The following is a 17226-nucleotide window of genomic DNA, read 5'->3' as shown; positions in this document are numbered from 1 at the left end:
GTCTTGTCAATTTACTTGTGTTTTTGTTGTACTACTCCAAAAAAAAACAAACAAAACAACAAAACACTAAAACTAAATTAATTTCTTTATATATATATATATATACACACACACAATACTAATGTACTTTTTGATTAATAAATCTCCAATACTAATAACATTATAATAATTCGAACGTATTTTATTCGTTTACTATTTAGATAACGGAACATATAAGGCAAGAAAGAGAATTTAAAGCAAGATCCCCGTTGAGTTTTAATATTATAACTAACATTTTAAAGAGCACTATATATATACGTACATATATATAAGTATATTACGCAAAAAAGGGAAAAAAAATTAACAACATACACAGTAATATTATTAATTACGCTGATACCAATTATAGAGTCTGATAGAATTATACACTTTTTTTATTTATTTCAAACTTTTTTTTTCATTTTTCGGTTTTTTTTTAACTTACGTTCTTCTCCTGTTCTTATTTTGATTTCAATTTCACTTTCTAAACCGATTTGTTTTTTTGTTAATAATAAAATTAAAAAAAAAGGCAAAAGTAAACTGAACTTTCTCGATCTTTTCTCTCTCCTAGGGCCATGAATAATACAACAATGACACACCAACATAATGAATTACCTTCCGTTAATAGTAATACCAGTTTATCTGATAATTTACAATTGAACAATTACTATGATAAATTACTATTTAAGAATAATAGCGGGAAATCATTAGTTGATTTACCATCAAAATTAAACAACAGCAACAACAATAGTCAAAATGCTACAAATGGCAGTGAAAATAATTCCTTATTTAGAAATTATATTAGTAAAATTGATAATGCTAATACTCTCAAAAATTCTTCATTCGATGGTAATAATAATACCAATGATATTGCCAGTTCCAATAATGTTTCTATTGGCAATGAGTTTAATGAAGTGAGTGAAGAGGATCCAATTAGTGGTAGTAAATTCAATAAATCAACTTTTAATGATTTTGATTTATCTTCAAGTTTTAGAGGCATTAGTTTAAATGGTAGCTCTCATATCTCAAATAATATGCAAAACAATAATCCTGATATTAATTTTAGGAATAATAGTATAAGTGTGCTTCCTGGTGATTTTAATTCTTCAAGTTCTAATGATGCTCTACATAATTTCCCTTTGGTTGCTTTAGAGATGACTACTCCATCAAATTCGGAACCATTCCCAATGGCATATAACAATCATCATAATATGAATAATAATGGGTTAGGTGATAGTAACGGTATTTTTGGAAGCCAATATAACGCAACATCAAGCATACACCCATTCTCGTCATCGCAATCAACAAGCACGCATACAAATGATAATTTCTATAGCAATGGCAATCCGGCCTCTAATTTACAAGGTTATTCTGGACTTTTCAATTTTAAAGCGCAACTAGGATCATCAAATTATAGGACTAATGATATTGATAAAGGCAATGACAATAATGATGCTATGTTAAATCTAAATATAGAGAATGCAAGAAGATCTTCTTATATCTCAGATTCTCTAATCCATGGACAAACATTACAAAATAACTTAGAGTCAGTTATCGATCATTTGAACAATAATAACGGTTTAAACCAATATAATCAATTCAATGGTGCTCCTAACGATAATAATAGATATGGTTCGAATTATATGAACTATTCAAACGATCCAAATCCAAATCCAAATTCAAATGCTGACCGTATACAACATAGAAATTCAGTCTTCACTATTCCAACCCATCAAGCTACTTCGGGTATTATGCAAGCAAGAAACTATACTATGATGGAATCTTCAAACATCAGCAACCATATGTTACAACAGTCTCAACAACCGCACCAAACCAAGCAGCAACAACAACCACAACCGCAACCACAAAATCGTTATGGTTACGCACAGAATTATGGCAGAAACCAATCCTTTTCAAATGGAAGCACAAACATGTCTATGCTCAACACCACAAACAATTCTACTCAGCATAATAGATTCTCACAATACAATCAACATTCTCACCAGAAGAATCAGAATAATAACCACAACATCCATAATAAATACCAACTGTCAAATCCACTCTCCACTAGTAACGCTTCCAATAATGACAACGCTGATATCGGATTGACGGTTTTCAATGGACGTCAATTGAAACCGAATGATGAATTGAAACAAATTTTTAAAGAATGTGGTTCAAATTATTTCTCCTCTGAATTAGTTTTTGAATTTACAGATCATATTAAGAGATTACTTGATAAATCTTCTGAAGATTCTGAATTAAAACAAAATTGTATTAAGTTTCTAAACTTTTTAAAATCTTGTAATTCAAATTATGTTACTACAACTAACACGGAATTAGAAAAAACTTCATCAACTAAGAAGAATGCACAATCCGATAGTTCATCGTACATGAATTATGAACCGTTGGCTCTAGTTACTTTAAAAAATGGTAAATTAGAATTATTGTCAATTCCAAACAATTCCAACTTATTCATGAGTAGAGGTGATATGGTTATTATTGATGGTGATAGAGGCAAGGATTTGGCCTTGATGGTTGAACCAGCAGTGAGCTTTGATTTGGCTTTATTCGTATATTTCTTGAAAAAGAAGATTCATTTCGATTCACTAATTACAGCAAAATCACAACATTACCCAAATAAAGATTTTGTTAAAGCTTTAATCGAGTCTACTAGAGGTCAAAGTGATAAATTAAACTCAAGATTATACGATGTAGTTGAGTTAACTCAATTAGTGGTACCATCAAAACAAGTTATTAGGTTCGCCACCCCTTGGGAAGTTTCTTCAAATTTGAATAACAAACTAAAAGATGAATTGAAAGCTTTACATGTTGCCAAAATGAAGTTAAGTTCAATCAACAATTCCCATCTTGATCAAGATCAGGCTTCAACTGAAGATATGAATTCCCAAAATTTAGATTTAAATGTTTCAAATACCACATCAAATGCGAACTCTAAACTAAACATTACAATTTTAAATGCTGAGATCCAATTTGATAGAAAGAAATTAACATTTTACTATATTTGTGATGAAAGGAATGACTTCAGAGATTTAATTAAAGAGTTATTCAAATTATACAAAACTAGAATTTGGTTATGTGCTATTCCAAATAATTTAGAAATTTATTCTAAATATTACAATAGCGAAAAGAAAGAATTACACCTGTATCAACAAATGATGCAAAATTACACTAATGAAGATATGTTAGAGATTACCAATAATAATATTCATAACAACAACAACAATATTCTATCACCATTTAAAAAAATTGAATTAGACAATTTCCAAATTGGTGTTTATATAGAATTAGTCAAGAAATTATTTGAATAATTTTCAATGACATTGTAATCATATTAGAACCTTTTGATAAAAAGAAAATTGATAGAAGATACAGTTTTTCAGAATTCTTATGTGGAAATATTCTGATAAATAGGATAAATAGGATAAATATGATAAATGATAAATATATATAATAAATTTGATAAATATGATAAACGTTACATTACTATTATTTATTTCAATTCTCAAAAATTGATTCTTGCAACGGTAAACTATGAGATATGATCCAGTATACAAATTAGATGTACACTACCAATCTTTATAAATTTATAAATCTATGATTTATCTCACGATAAATAACCCATGGGCAAAAAAAAAGAAATCTTAATAAAGATAAAAGCTATCATCTAAAATGTAAGTACGTAAGTAGCATTAAACATTTTCAGCAAGAAAGAAATTAGAGGCGATTAATTCCAATTTGTTTGCAGTAACCCATTGGTGAGCACCAGTTGCTGGAATACCAGTACCCCAGTTTGGTCTATCTGGGATACTAGAGAAACTGGAACCCTTAACACCATGAGGTTGCTTGTAAAGTAGGAAAATATATCTATGTAAGCCAGTACCCTTTGGTGGACCTGGACCAATGTAACTGTGTAATACGTTACCCTTGTTTTCGAAGTGAGACGTAGTGAAACCACCGGCAGAAGCAGAGCCAGCAGACTTCTTTAATTGGATGTCTGTCTTGACGAAATGACAGTATTCAGACCACTTCTTATCAGTTCTTGATGGAGCATCTGGATCGGTCATCACTAGAGTGAATAAATCAGAGTCTTCATTGTAATCAAACGAGGCAATGCCATCACTGCTTCCTGGAGCAACATTGGAAGATGAGATAAATTGGAAGTGTGGTTCTTCTTGAGAATCTTCAACTGCAATAGTGTTACCTAATGTAACCGAAATTTTTTTAGTTGGATATTCAACTAGTAAGAAACCCTTTGGAGTGAAAGAGTCCTTGATGACATCTTGCAAAAGCTCATGCTTGGTTAAAGCCTCGGATATAGTCTTGGCAGCGTTAATGGATTGGTTCATGATAGAATAAGATTGTTAAGTTGATTAAACCTTACAGTGTGACAACTCTATTATAAACAAAAATATATATTACAAGTCATCGAAAAGTGTGCCAATTTTTTCAGTACGAAAAGTTCCGTTTATATATAAAGCATTTTCATTCTCAGAAATTGAATAACACTCCCCTTCGCCTCCCTGAAATGTTCAACATTGCCTTCTGACAGTTAAGAGTACTACATGTAGAGTTGTGTCCTCAAAACATGGATAGGACAATACAATGAAACGTTCACCGTCTGTAATGAGTTGCAAGAAGTTAACGCAAGTGCAATCAATGTTTCCCAATTGCAGTTTATGGAGAACGAAGAGAAATTGAAGGTCACATATATTGCTTGTGTCCTCTAACATGTAGCGTCCATTAAGAATGGAAGCAATGCTTCGTGGAGCCAGAGAACGTCAATTAAACGATGGTAAAGATAAAATACCTAATGATATATATATATATATATATATATATATATATACAAATGCCACCAACCTTGTTTCAAACATGTAAATGCTAACCTTGTACAGAAACGTTTTATTCTTACTGAATTAAACCATGCAGTTAGTAGAAGCTAGCCAGGAATATATAGAACAAGCAAATGCCATAGCAAATGCCATACCTAGATCCTTGTACCGCATGCTAGCGAGTGTGTAAACATTGACCAGTATAGTCCTCTGTAAGTACATATTTCCTGAAGTCAAGGACTTCTTGTTATGGGACCGTTGTGGGACCACAGTGGTGGCGGTGAGACAGGGACCACGTATACACTCTCAATCGCAAAAACAGGTTTACCCTTCGACCTCTCAAACGTCCTAACACTTGAGCTTTATATTGTTATGGATTGGAATGTCAAGATGTTGCTATATCATCAAATTACGTATTTGTCCCGAAACAAAGGTTAGTTCTTGATCAGTAACAAAACGCTGCACCAATTAAAATTTTTGTCAGCTTTTCTTTTTTTGTCTCGTTTTACTCTCGACGTCTCGAGCATCACACCAAATGCACCATGTTATGCTCTTTGCAATTGCCAAGAGCAACAACAACAAGCTCGATATCGAGGGTCTTGGATGTTGGCGCACGCTTCTGTCCAGTTCTGGTGCTAATGGTGGCTGGGGGGCTTGGACTCCATTTAAAGACGTATGTTTGCAATCTTTTACTTGATACAGGGTCGACTTCTCGAGTGAATGCTGAAGTAGCTAAGAATAGAACAACATTCCCAGGAATCGCTTACTTTTAAAGGATCGCCAAGAGAGAAGCATGAAGTTGAATCTGCAGCAGGTAACCAGCTATCTATCGGTTTTCATATTACAATACTTGTATGTTCTGATTGGGTTTGTCTTCTTTTTTTATAGTGAGTACGGATTGGTTCCCAGAACCACCGACATGAAATTCAATATCAAGAATGGAAGCATCGCTAAGGCACATGTGGCAGATGAAGTTGTCAGTGGCGTGGAGTGTCTCTCCATCGCGTTTCTTTTACCTACGGTTGTCATCATAGTTCATTGTTTAGTAGGCAGGATCTCGAAGAAAAGGTTATCTGTATCCGAGGCAGGGGACAAGAAAGGTAACTCATACATGCTCTCCAGACTGAGTTTTATTCCACCCCAACTGCACGTGTTGCAGTTAAGCTTACTGTGCCTGGGTTTGATTTTGACAGTCAACGGAACCATAACCAACATTTTGAAACTTTCTATCGGCAATGCAAGACCCGATTTCCTCGATAGATGCCAGCCTGACATACCAGCAGAGATGAAGGACCAAGAGTGGTTCACTCTAGACATTTGCAAGCAGGCAAACCATGATTTTCTTTACGAAGGATTGAAGAGCACCCCAAGCGGCCATTCGAGTTTCATCAGTTGCAGCATGGCGTACTTATTCTGGTGGCAGACGTACTTCCTCAGCACCAGCAAGTCCAAGCACTTCTGGTGTCTTTTGCTTGCTGCTGTTGTGATCGTCTCGAGATTGACAGACCATAGACATCATTGGTATGATCTGCTGTTCGGGACCGTTGTAGGGCTAGCATCATTCTTTTTCGCAAGAACATTAATTTTTGACAACAAGAAGGTGGATCAACTATTGCCCACCACCAAGAACTAAATCGGCACCAGAGAGCAGCTCCCGGGCAGTGCAATGAAGTAATTTCACAGACGCTCGCCATTGCTGCCATTTATAGATAAATAAGTAAATACTCATCCACGCACATGGCACTCGCGAGGCACCTCATGTGGCGACGGGTGCCATGGCATGTTAATAATACCAAACCAAATACATAAGGCTCAGATTGCATTGCTGACACCATCAGTTTATTACAGGCCTGGGCGCCCATTGTGCAGCACGCTTGAGATCACGTGACGCGCAATAGACTTACCCGGACATATAGTTCAATGTCACGTGCCGAAAACACCGATGCCCAGTTGCCCTACCGTCCCACGACTACCGGCGGCCACCGACGTCCCTGGAGGCACCACGCAGCCGACGCGACCGCCTCTTATCAGCTCGGTCTGCTCGACAGACGCACAGCGCCACAGTTTTAAGAACTTTCCTAAACAGGAAATTGTCATCGCCCATCGGCCATCGGCCATTGACCATCGCGCCCATCGACCGTCCACAAACAGAAACAGAAAAGTGAAAAATTTTTAGTTTTTCACTTTTTCATTGTCCTCTCTCTCAAGAGAAGTCAACTAGCCTGCCTCCAAAGTGAAAAGTTTCTGTAATGCTCATCTCGATGAGCTGCTAATGCTATAACATTTGTTTTCGTTGTTCCTAGCAAGTTTCGTTCAATGTTTGTTCAAACGCACTTACATCGCAGTTAACTCGTTACCATTTAATAGGTTGTAAGTGCTTTGAATCCGTAAGCAACAAGCTTTACACAGACCTCCATTCTTCTCACGCTCTTCTTTCCTTCAAACCTTGTAATACCGAATCGCCTGGAAGTTGAGAGTGGTTTCCACTTTTTATCGAGTCTTGAAGAGAAGTAAATAACAGTCTTTTGGCATGGATGGTGTGCAATTAGTAAATTAGTGTGTATGTGCTTTTCTTTGGCTTGGTGTGGTTTTGGCAGACTCTCATGCACAAGTCTCTTGTAAGTGTGGATGTTGTAACTGGTATCTGCACTTTTTTCTTTTTAGATCTTTTTTTTCTTACTTTCCAACTATGCCTCTTATATAAAGAATCTCTTCTTTTGGGATTTATTATTTTGCATTTGTCATTGCTAGCGTTTGGAATATTTGCCAATTTTTTGTTTAAGCCTTTTCTTTCAATTCTGCTTATACCATCCAAAAAAGCTATTATCAAGCATACTGAAAAAAACTAAAATGGCTGGTACTTTCTTATTTACTTCCGAATCTGTTGGTGAAGGTCACCCAGACAAAATCTGTGATCAGGTCTCTGATGCTATTTTAGATGCTTGTTTGGCTCAAGATCCAATGTCCAAGGTTGCTTGTGAAACCGCTGCTAAGACTGGTATGATTATGGTTTTCGGTGAAATTACCACCAAGGCCGTTATCGACTACCAAAAGGTCGTCAGAGAAACCATCAAGAACATTGGTTACGATTCCTCTGAAAAGGGTTTTGACTACAAAACCTGTAACGTTTTAGTCGCCATTGAACAACAATCTCCAGATATTGCTCAAGGTTTACATTTAGAACAGAAATTAGAGGAATTGGGTGCCGGTGACCAAGGTATCATGTTCGGTTACGCCACCGATGAAACCCCAGAAGGTCTACCATTAACCATCTTATTGGCTCACAAATTGAACATGAAAATGGCTGATGCTAGAAGGGACGGTTCTTTACCATGGTTGAGACCGGACACCAAGACCCAAGTTACCGTTGAATATAGAGAAGAAAACGGTAGATGGATCCCATTAAGAATCGACACCGTTGTCGTTTCTGCTCAACATGCTGAAGAAATTTCTACTGAGGACTTAAGAAAATTAATCAAGTCTGAAATTGTCGAAAAGGTCTGTCCAGCTCATATGTTAGATGACAAAACCAAGTACTATATCCAACCATCCGGTAGATTCGTCATCGGTGGTCCACAAGGTGATGCTGGTTTGACTGGTAGAAAGATTATCGTCGATGCTTACGGTGGTGCTTCTGCTGTCGGTGGTGGTGCTTTCTCCGGTAAGGATTACTCCAAGGTCGACAGATCTGCTGCTTACGCTGCTAGATGGGTTGCTAAGTCTTTATTGGCTGCTGGTTTATGTAAGAGAGTCGAAGTTGAATTCTCATACGCTATCGGTGTCGCTGAACCATTATCTTTACATGTTAATACTTATGGTACTGCTACCAAGTCTGATGACGAAATCATTGCCATCATCAAAAAGAACTTCGACTTAAGACCAGGTGTCTTAGTCAGAGAATTAGATTTAGCTAGACCAATCTACTTACCAACTGCTTCTTACGGTCATTTCACTAACCAAGAATACCCATGGGAAAAGCCAAAGACTTTAGAATTTTAAATCGAATAATGAATTTAGCAATCGCTAAAACTTATCTATTTTAATTAATTTTTAAAGTATGGGTAAACCAATAAAAATCTATTCTTAAAACCTAAATATTATAAATAATAATGATATAATAAAAAAAAGAATTTGTGCATCATTTAGACACTTTTTGAATTATTTTAAATTTAAAATTCTTGTGTAGTTATGCTTATCTCTATATTTAATCACGATTTTTACATTATCCTTATTTCTATGAAGTTTTATAATTCAACTTATATATTTTATCAAATTATAGAGAATCACTCCAATAACTTAAGAAGATCAAGTGCATTAGCTAACGTATCTTTTGCAGTCGGGACATCATCGTAATTTAGTGCGCTTATGGCATATTTTGCAAGCTTCTGGATTTTTTCTATTGTTTCTGCCTTATTCATCATGGTAATTATTTCCTCTTTTGAATATTTCTTACTTGAACTTTTACCTTGTGGCGAGGTGTTCCTTACAACAGCACTGTCATCAATTTTAATGTCACAAGTGTGTTCCGGTTCCGATGTCGGTTCATCAATGAATATTGGAACATTTTCTGGTAAAAAATTAGGAACTTGTGGGAGTTCAGGTTCGGCAGTTCCCTCTTTCTCTATTTCGTTGTCATCATCAAACACATCATCATCTTGCTCTTCTACCTCCTTTATCATTTTTTTTATTTCTTCTTCAGTTGGAGGTTTTTGATATGATAAGCCAGCTGGGCCCTGATTTGCCTCATCTGTTAATTTTTTGTACTCTGTAATCATATTTGCAATATCATCATCTCTAGGAATGCTGATTCCGCTCATATTATCAGCTTCTTTATTATCAGTTTCTGGTTCAGTTTGATGGTTATTTTTCTTATTCATAGAGACATCAGAAGTAACATAAGTATCCGTTGAAAATTCTCTGTTATTATCCTCTATGCTTTTCTCTACTTTTTCTTCTTCAGTGTCAACGATATTTTCTAAATCGGTGACAATATTCTGATTAATTTCACCATTATATTTAATATAGTCATGCTCTTCTTCATGATCACTATTCTTTGATGCCGTACTGCCTACAGGCGCCTGAGTTGGTGCCATGTCAATTGCATTATCTAACTTGTCATTTGCAGATGCACCAATCTCACCTTTAGCCAACTTACTCAAGTAAATCTTACAAAGTTTAGTACATTTTCTTACAGGTTCTTTATCTGTTATTTTATCACCCCACAAATGTAAAATACAGTTGAATAGATCAATACAGCACCATAGACCTCTTTTTAGGTCATTGTTCCATGGCCCGTCCTTTAATTGCAATAATTTCGAATTGTATAAAGTCATAGTAAACTTCAGTGTGTAGGCCATGGCTTTATTTTGATCAGATATTAAAAGTTTCAATGCCGCAAGTTCCTCATCTTTTTCAGTTTCAATCTCATTTTTGAATGCTTCAATGTAATCTAGCAGATCAGTTACCAGCTTTGTAGCTTCTTTGGTGCGTTCACTCTCATTTAGTACTTGTTCAATTATGTATAATTTCAGATAGTACCCTAAAATATTCAAACCAGCTTTATCGAAATCATGGGCTGTGATATGAATTCTGGAGATGTCTTTTGGACTTAGCATATCTGATTCCAATAGTAATATTTTGGATGTGTCCTATTGTAATTGATGGTACTGGAAATATTTAGTAAACTATTGGACTCAGTCGTAATATAGATAAAATAATTTTTTATCCCTTATCTCAAATAATTGTTTTCTTTTATATTATCATTTTTTAAATGGAGTTTTTGTAAAAGTTGGAATTTCCGATGAAGTTAAGCTTATCATAACTTGAATGAACTAAACTTAAAGATGCTTGTAATAATTTCTTGAATAAAAATGTTTATTTTAAATATTATATAAGATAATTTATCTACTTATCTAGACATTTGGATAGATAGATTTACGTAGATTTGTTTTTGGTATAAAGTGCGATCTAGTATTGTTCATGAGAAGTATTTGTAGAATGTTGAAATAGGAAGACACCCATGCGTCTATTTTGTTGGCTTTTTCCAGAAATATTGTTTATGGGTTCTTCTGCAAGATCTAAGACCGGTTCTACCACCTTTCAAGGATTGAACCAACGATCTTCTTTCTTCATCTGAATCATTTTCTAAGTCATAATAGTATTCCTCATCTAATGGCTTACCAGCAGCATCTTTGCCTTGACGATAAATCACACCAATGCAATTTTCTACTGACAATAGATAACGTAACTCTGTTTTGTTTAAAGTACCAATTTTCGAATTCACAGTAAGTAATTGTGTAAGTGGTGTTTGTTGTACATTAGAAAATGCTAAATGGTTTGCTAAAATATGTCTTAAATCGGCACAGTCATATCCTCTTTTAGTTAATGATTCAAGTATATCTTTATCAGCTATTTTTTTAGAAGGTTCTACCAATTTTGGTGACTTTTTGAAATGTTCTGGTTTGTGAATTTTGTGTTTGTCATTCTGCTTATTTAACTTGTTATTCAGAGTGTGATGGTTTGCATTTATTGGTGTTTCTTGACTTAATGGTAGGTATTGCGAAGTTGCTTCCTTCATTGGGGTTGAAGGGGTCTTAATGTTATGAGAAATTTCAGGTGTTGTCAATTGACTGGCTTTTTGCGAGATCGATGTCTTTAATTTGCCATCTCTTTTCTTTGTCTTACTTAAAACTGCTTTAGAAGTTCTAAAATCCAACATGATATCTTTCATATAAGGGATAATAACAGTTTCGTCTTTAAGTAACACAAATGAGTTCAAATTTGTAACATTCGATAATTCTTTTATCTCTGGTCTGTCACGTAATTCTGAGGTAAATTCCAATTTATTTTGACTCTTCAATGGTACCAACTCATAAATTTTTGCCACAGGGTTCCTTTTAACCAAGTTGAACTGGATCTTTGCTGGAAAGTTAACGATCAAACCGTTTGTGCCCAGACATTGAATCCTCACACAATCGAGGTCCTTGTTGTACGAAACAACAGCGTGCTTTCTTGAAATGTTTTTCCTTTTTGGAAGAACGACATTACATTCCTTGCTTTGACGACCAATTACAATTTTTTGATTCTCAAGTTGTGAGTCGATCCTGATTGGAATAACATCTTTTATATGCACTTCTGCAATCTCGACCGGATCTTGCCCTTGTAAAGAAACAGCTGCTGTGATAGGAGACGTTGGCAACACGTTGCCATTCGATCTCATTGGAGAAGACCTACCGATAGTGGAAGATGGATTTGGCGTTGGATACTCGTCATTGGCATCGATAATGGGCAAGCCTTTTAGATGCAAACCAGGTGTATCTTCTCCGAAGACGTCAGCAGAAAAAGCCCTACCTGCCTCATCATCTGGACGGTTAGCAATCGGGGACGAAGGTAGAAACGACATGTTCGCTTATATATCAATCGTTATGATTTTTGGTAACTCTAGCGAAGGCCTTAATAATTAATAATAGATACTCTCTATATGCAAGCAAATCAGAAACAGGCCTGTTATATATACATGTATCTATATGCCTTTCAACAGAGTGAACAATTGCTCCCAAAACGCATAAAACACATTCCATGACGTTTGTAACTATACCATTCCAGATCAGTAAGTTCGTATTCATCTCTATTGCAGTTTTATTCATTTTATATTTGGCGTCGCAAATTAAAATCAAAATAAACAAAAAGTTTCGCGTCTTGCGTGACTGCTGGATGGGAAAACCCAAACACCCAGACATTGAAACTTTCTGGCTTACCACCCAGACATCGTCCCTTTCGGGTTTCCCGATTTTTAATTTTTAATTTTGTCTTTGGTTTCCGGCGGTCCCGCAAGACTGATTTGGGAGCAGCCCGGCAAAGACGCCATGTGGTGCGGGAACGCCAGGCTGCTGTGAAGCGACGCCATATCTCTTTCTGGAGTTCTGTCTAGAAAGAGTGGTTAGGTAGGCAGAGCTACAGGCCAGTGGAGGGGTAGGGCACTGGGTGGGCTTATTTGCTGAGTACCAACCGATGTTTGTAACGGGACACTTTGCTGGCTCATGAACTGTTGCACTCGTTGTGTTCTGACTCTCTGTTTGCTGCGCTCACGCCTTCCGGATCTTGCTGCACTGGAGAGGATGGATCTCTTTTCAGAAGGAATAGTATGGAGAGCACGTATAGATAGGCTGGCGAGCGTAGCACTTTTTTATGAGCTCTGCCTAGCACTCTGCCTGGCGCTTTGCCAGCGCCGCCCCCATCACTGAAAAATTTCTGTAGTCGCAAGCTCGTCACTGAAAAACTAAACTTTTCATTCAAATGGTTTCTGTAATTAATGTTCTCTCACTATGCTGTGATTATTAGTTCTCCCTAAGGCTTTGACTTTTATTTGGTTACTATTCTATGCTAAAATTTGTATTCTAATTTCACTATCACTTGATTAAAACGTTTGTATATTTGAACATAGTGTTTTACTTATATAAAAGAGGTCATTACTGTTTTCTGTCTTCTCTGTTGTTACATTCCAACCAAACTACACAAGAAACATATAAGCAAAGATGGGTAGTATGTACTAAGATTTATGATTATAGTTAAATCAATGTTAAATGAACAGACAAAAATAAAATAGAATGATAATATACAGTAGACAATGCAATTGTGGTAGACTTCTAAGGATCTCATACAGGTCAAATCGCACACCAAGGAGAGTATAAAGATCATGATGACTATGTTGACCTATACTATCTATTAAGATTACGTTACTGATACATGCTTTACGTCGAAGATGGAAGAATCAATATTCAAGTATTTGGCATTAATGCTGTATGGGATTATTATATAATGGATAATAATATAAGTTGGGATCACACACTCCATAAGAATATGACAAAGTTGCGTATCTGTAATGCTGAAAGTACAGGATAATGAAGCATTGGAATCTTTTAGGTCATCAGTTTCTGGTGCTTTGCAATTGCACATACTGTTATTTTTAAGATATGCTTTTTATTTTTCATTTCATTTACATGGTTCACAAGTTAAACCAGTTTACTAACATAATTGTTTTTCTTTTGAATAAAAGTTCTGTTCTCGGAACACATTCAAGATCAACCTAATTTAATATAGAGGGTACTCCTTCATTCGGTAAGCGTCACAACAAATCTCACACTTTGTGTAACAGATGTGGTCGTCGTTCATTCCATGTCCAAAAGAAAACTTGTGCTGCCTGTGGTTATCCAGCTGCCAAGACTAGATCTTACAACTGGGGTTCCAAGGCTAAGAGAAGACACACCACCGGTACTGGTAGAATGCAATACTTGAAATACGTCTCTAGAAGATTCAAGAACGGTTTCCAAACTGGTACTGCTTCCAAGTCTGAGTAAATTTTACAAAAAGATTTAAAATATAATTAACTATAATTTTTCCTAATGTGAAAGATATTATATAAGGATTAATCTTTTAAAAATTTGTGTAAGACTTCAATAAATACAATTATATCATAATTCATTATTTTAAGTATAAATTTGTGTTAAATTTCTATATGTAAATTATTTAAATATGCAATCTCATTTCTTAGTTTCCCATTGTTAAATATATGGAATCTATATCTTCCATTGATGTGGAAATCTCTAACTTCGTTTCCAGAATATTTTTAGCCATTTCTTGGTATATTTCACCGTATTTAATTTGAATTATCCTTGGATAGTGTTCTGCCGCATCCTTCATTATTTCTTCCCTAACATAATTTGGCATATCTTCAAAGACGTCTTGATATAAAAGTATATCGTCTTCTAACTCTAATTCAGCAAACTGTTCCACTAAATCTCCTTGGTTATAAACTTCCAATTCCTTTGAGCTATTCAATTGCTCGGGAGAATCTAATTCATAACCCCATCGTTTTTTCTCGACATGAGATACAACTACCCTCCATAACGACGTCACTAATTCACTTTGGATTTTATCTTTAATTTGCATGGAATTTAACTTGTCTTCATGACATGCCCATAGTTTGTAAATAAGAGTCAGATAATGTTCAATTAAATTACATCTTACATCCAAGTTCATCGATATTTGAACAATGTATTTGCTTATCATTAAATTTTGTTCTTCTGACATCATCTTAGTTAATTGAATTAGTAGCTCGGTATTAATTATATCAGTAGAAGTATCATACACTTTCATCAAGTCATCGATGGTGCTTAATATTTCGTCCTTAAGTTGAAGGAAGAGCTTTTCCAACTCACTGTTTAGTGTGAAATCCGTCGATATCTCCAGGATATCATCTTTGGAAATAACTCTTGGAACACTTCGTAAGCTATCCACATCAATTAAGTCAGATATAAATCTAGCAATGCTATTATCACCTATGTTTCGTATTAGACCAAAACAATTAAAATATTTCGACAGATAAAGTGATTTATTATCTAGAGAATTATCATTCTGGTTACTTACATTCTTATTCAATATGTCATATAATCTTGTGGTGCAATCTCTCCACCATTTTGATGATATTAGTTCTATTTTGCTATTCAGCTTAATGGTCAGACACATTGTAGATAAAAGGTTTATTATCTCAACAGCATTTATAACTATATTTGAGATAGGAAGAAAAGAAATTGGTAATGCTAGCTTATATATCAATTCAATATTCTTAATGATATCTTTATCAAAAAAGTCCTGCAAAACTTCATCTGATTGAAGCTGTAATATTCTAAATGTCATTTCCAATAAATCAAATGAATATAATACTACCAAAGAATCAATCAATTCGTATTGAAAAATAGCAGGCTGGACGTTAAGGTCTAGCGGAGACTCATGTAGTGAACATTTGAGTACATGTTGATACTTTTTAACTAGATCACATAAGAAAAAGAACAAATCCTTTAAAGCTAAATTGTGAACAGCACTAGGCCGAAATGAAACAGCCTTGTACATTAATGCCACTAGAAAAGGAACAGCCAATTTTGACTCTCGTTTATTTAATGTAATTTCCTTTATGAGTATAGCCAGATTTTCTAATAGATTATCTATCATGATGTCTAATGACATAGTGATTTTAGATGCTAGTAGCAACTGCACTAGGGATTTTCCTATCGATTCATCTCTAGATTTGTGAAAGGTTTCAAATTGATAATCGTCGATATAGTCTAATTTTATTTTGTTCAGTATCTCTATAACCGTTAGATCAATACCTGTTATCTTAAAGGCTAAAAGTGAATCCACATACAAACCAATTTCATCTGGAAGAACAATGGTAGAATTTACTTTCAGTACATCATCGTTAGGAGAAAGTAACAAAGACTCTTCTATCTTACGTTTTTTCAATATCGGAGAGTTCGAAGAAACAGTGGTGTTTCCTGCTGAGTCGTTTACAGCTGTGACATTATTCGAATGCACGTTAAATGATGCTGTTGACGAAGAGGATTCCTGTCTACGTTCAGTATTTTTTGTATGATGACTATTTTTGGAACTTAACCGCTTACTTTCAATTAATAAAAACTTATTCTCATCTTGCAATGATTGTATTTCACTTTGTAGTTTGCGCAATTCTCCAATATGATGTTCTGCTAAATTCTGTTTAGTTATATTTCTTAATTTATTATCCTCATCCTTCTCTTGATTCAGTAATTTAATTTTATCTCGCAGCATGCTTGCTTCACCTTGAGCAGCAGTGAGTTGCATTTGCAAATTTGTTAATTCAGTACCTACTGGATCATTGGTATTAACTATCGGGATTTGAGTTGGTTGTGTGTTTGCAGCTATTTGAGTTGCTCTTGGCGGTTTCGATTTCAATTCTAAAAGCAAGTCATCGTCATCGGACGAAAACCCTTCATCAAATGACATCGCTCCTGTAAATTGCTACCAACCTAACTTTTATCTTACCGATCCTTATATTGTAGAAACAGTGACTAGTTCTCAAGTGGTACTTTTTATAAACAATCATTTTATGTTTCGAAAAATTAAGAAATATAAGATGTCGCAAAATATTAGGAAGCCAAAATCCAAACAGTTTCTAATTAAAAATATACACAACAGAGAGTTACCAACAAGTAGCCTACTTATGGTGCAAACAATCCAATATTCCCAAGATAATTATATAAACCTGATACCATATGCAAATTTAGCGATGCCTTACAGATAGAAAGCTAGCAACAGAACAATGGCACAGAGTTAAATGACCCCTCTTCCCAATCAGCAGGGAGTCAAAACAATGCATACAAGTCTTCAATATGGTTTCTTACCTCCCAACCGAGTATTTAACTTAAACACAGATGCACTCCATGCACATTACAACTATAGTTACTTATAATTGTTAGAGATGCACTCTGTCTTTCCGATATCTTCACCTAATTTAAAGGTCTTTGTTTCTTAACTAGCAGCC

The 17226-nt window shown here is 35.1% G+C and overlaps 8 protein-coding genes across 8 annotated transcripts; 4 read left to right on the top strand and 4 right to left on the bottom strand.

The window, feature by feature from the left end:
- Positions 1-593: 593 nt before the first annotated feature.
- Positions 594-3347, top strand: PSP1 (Psp1p; the record flags this gene model as incomplete). Its single annotated transcript, XM_003684527.1, has 1 exon — positions 594-3347. One exon carries the CDS (start codon positions 594-596, stop codon positions 3345-3347), a length of 2754 nt encoding a protein of 917 aa, XP_003684575.1.
- Positions 3348-3728: 381 nt separating this feature from the next.
- On the bottom strand, positions 3729-4385 carry TPHA0B04710 (YbhB/YbcL family Raf kinase inhibitor-like protein; the record flags this gene model as incomplete). Its single annotated transcript, XM_003684526.1, has 1 exon — positions 3729-4385. One exon carries the CDS (start codon positions 4383-4385, stop codon positions 3729-3731), a length of 657 nt encoding a protein of 218 aa, XP_003684574.1.
- A 1279-nt stretch (positions 4386-5664) lies between these two features.
- Positions 5665-6504, top strand: LPP1 (phosphatidate phosphatase LPP1; the record flags this gene model as incomplete). The annotated part of the gene is made up of 1 exon (XM_003684525.1): positions 5665-6504. One exon carries the CDS (start codon positions 5665-5667, stop codon positions 6502-6504), a length of 840 nt encoding a protein of 279 aa, XP_003684573.1.
- Positions 6505-7721: 1217 nt separating this feature from the next.
- SAM1 (methionine adenosyltransferase SAM1) lies at positions 7722-8870 on the top strand (the record flags this gene model as incomplete). The annotated part of the gene is made up of 1 exon (XM_003684524.1): positions 7722-8870. One exon carries the CDS (start codon positions 7722-7724, stop codon positions 8868-8870), a length of 1149 nt encoding a protein of 382 aa, XP_003684572.1.
- Positions 8871-9154: 284 nt separating this feature from the next.
- Positions 9155-10486, bottom strand: VTA1 (Vta1p; the record flags this gene model as incomplete). Its single annotated transcript, XM_003684523.1, has 1 exon — positions 9155-10486. The coding sequence occupies one exon, from the start codon at positions 10484-10486 to the stop codon at positions 9155-9157; it is 1332 nt and encodes a 443-aa protein (XP_003684571.1).
- A 410-nt stretch (positions 10487-10896) lies between these two features.
- On the bottom strand, positions 10897-12273 carry TPHA0B04670 (uncharacterized protein; the record flags this gene model as incomplete). Its single annotated transcript, XM_003684522.1, has 1 exon — positions 10897-12273. One exon carries the CDS (start codon positions 12271-12273, stop codon positions 10897-10899), a length of 1377 nt encoding a protein of 458 aa, XP_003684570.1.
- Positions 12274-13405: 1132 nt separating this feature from the next.
- On the top strand, positions 13406-14227 carry TPHA0B04660 (60S ribosomal protein eL37; the record flags this gene model as incomplete). The annotated part of the gene is made up of 2 exons (XM_003684521.1): positions 13406-13412; positions 13971-14227. 2 exons carry the CDS (start codon positions 13406-13408, stop codon positions 14225-14227), a joined length of 264 nt encoding a protein of 87 aa, XP_003684569.1.
- Positions 14228-14417: 190 nt separating this feature from the next.
- LCD1 (Lcd1p) lies at positions 14418-16688 on the bottom strand (the record flags this gene model as incomplete). The annotated part of the gene is made up of 1 exon (XM_003684520.1): positions 14418-16688. One exon carries the CDS (start codon positions 16686-16688, stop codon positions 14418-14420), a length of 2271 nt encoding a protein of 756 aa, XP_003684568.1.
- Positions 16689-17226: the final 538 nt, after the last annotated feature.

The sequence above is a fragment of the Tetrapisispora phaffii genome, chromosome 2, assembly GCF_000236905.1.
Source record: "Tetrapisispora phaffii CBS 4417 chromosome 2, complete genome".
Lineage (NCBI taxonomy): Eukaryota > Fungi > Ascomycota > Saccharomycetes > Saccharomycetales > Saccharomycetaceae > Tetrapisispora > Tetrapisispora phaffii.
The sequence above is the reverse complement of the archived record's forward strand: the minus strand, read 5'-3'. Positions and strand labels throughout refer to the sequence as shown.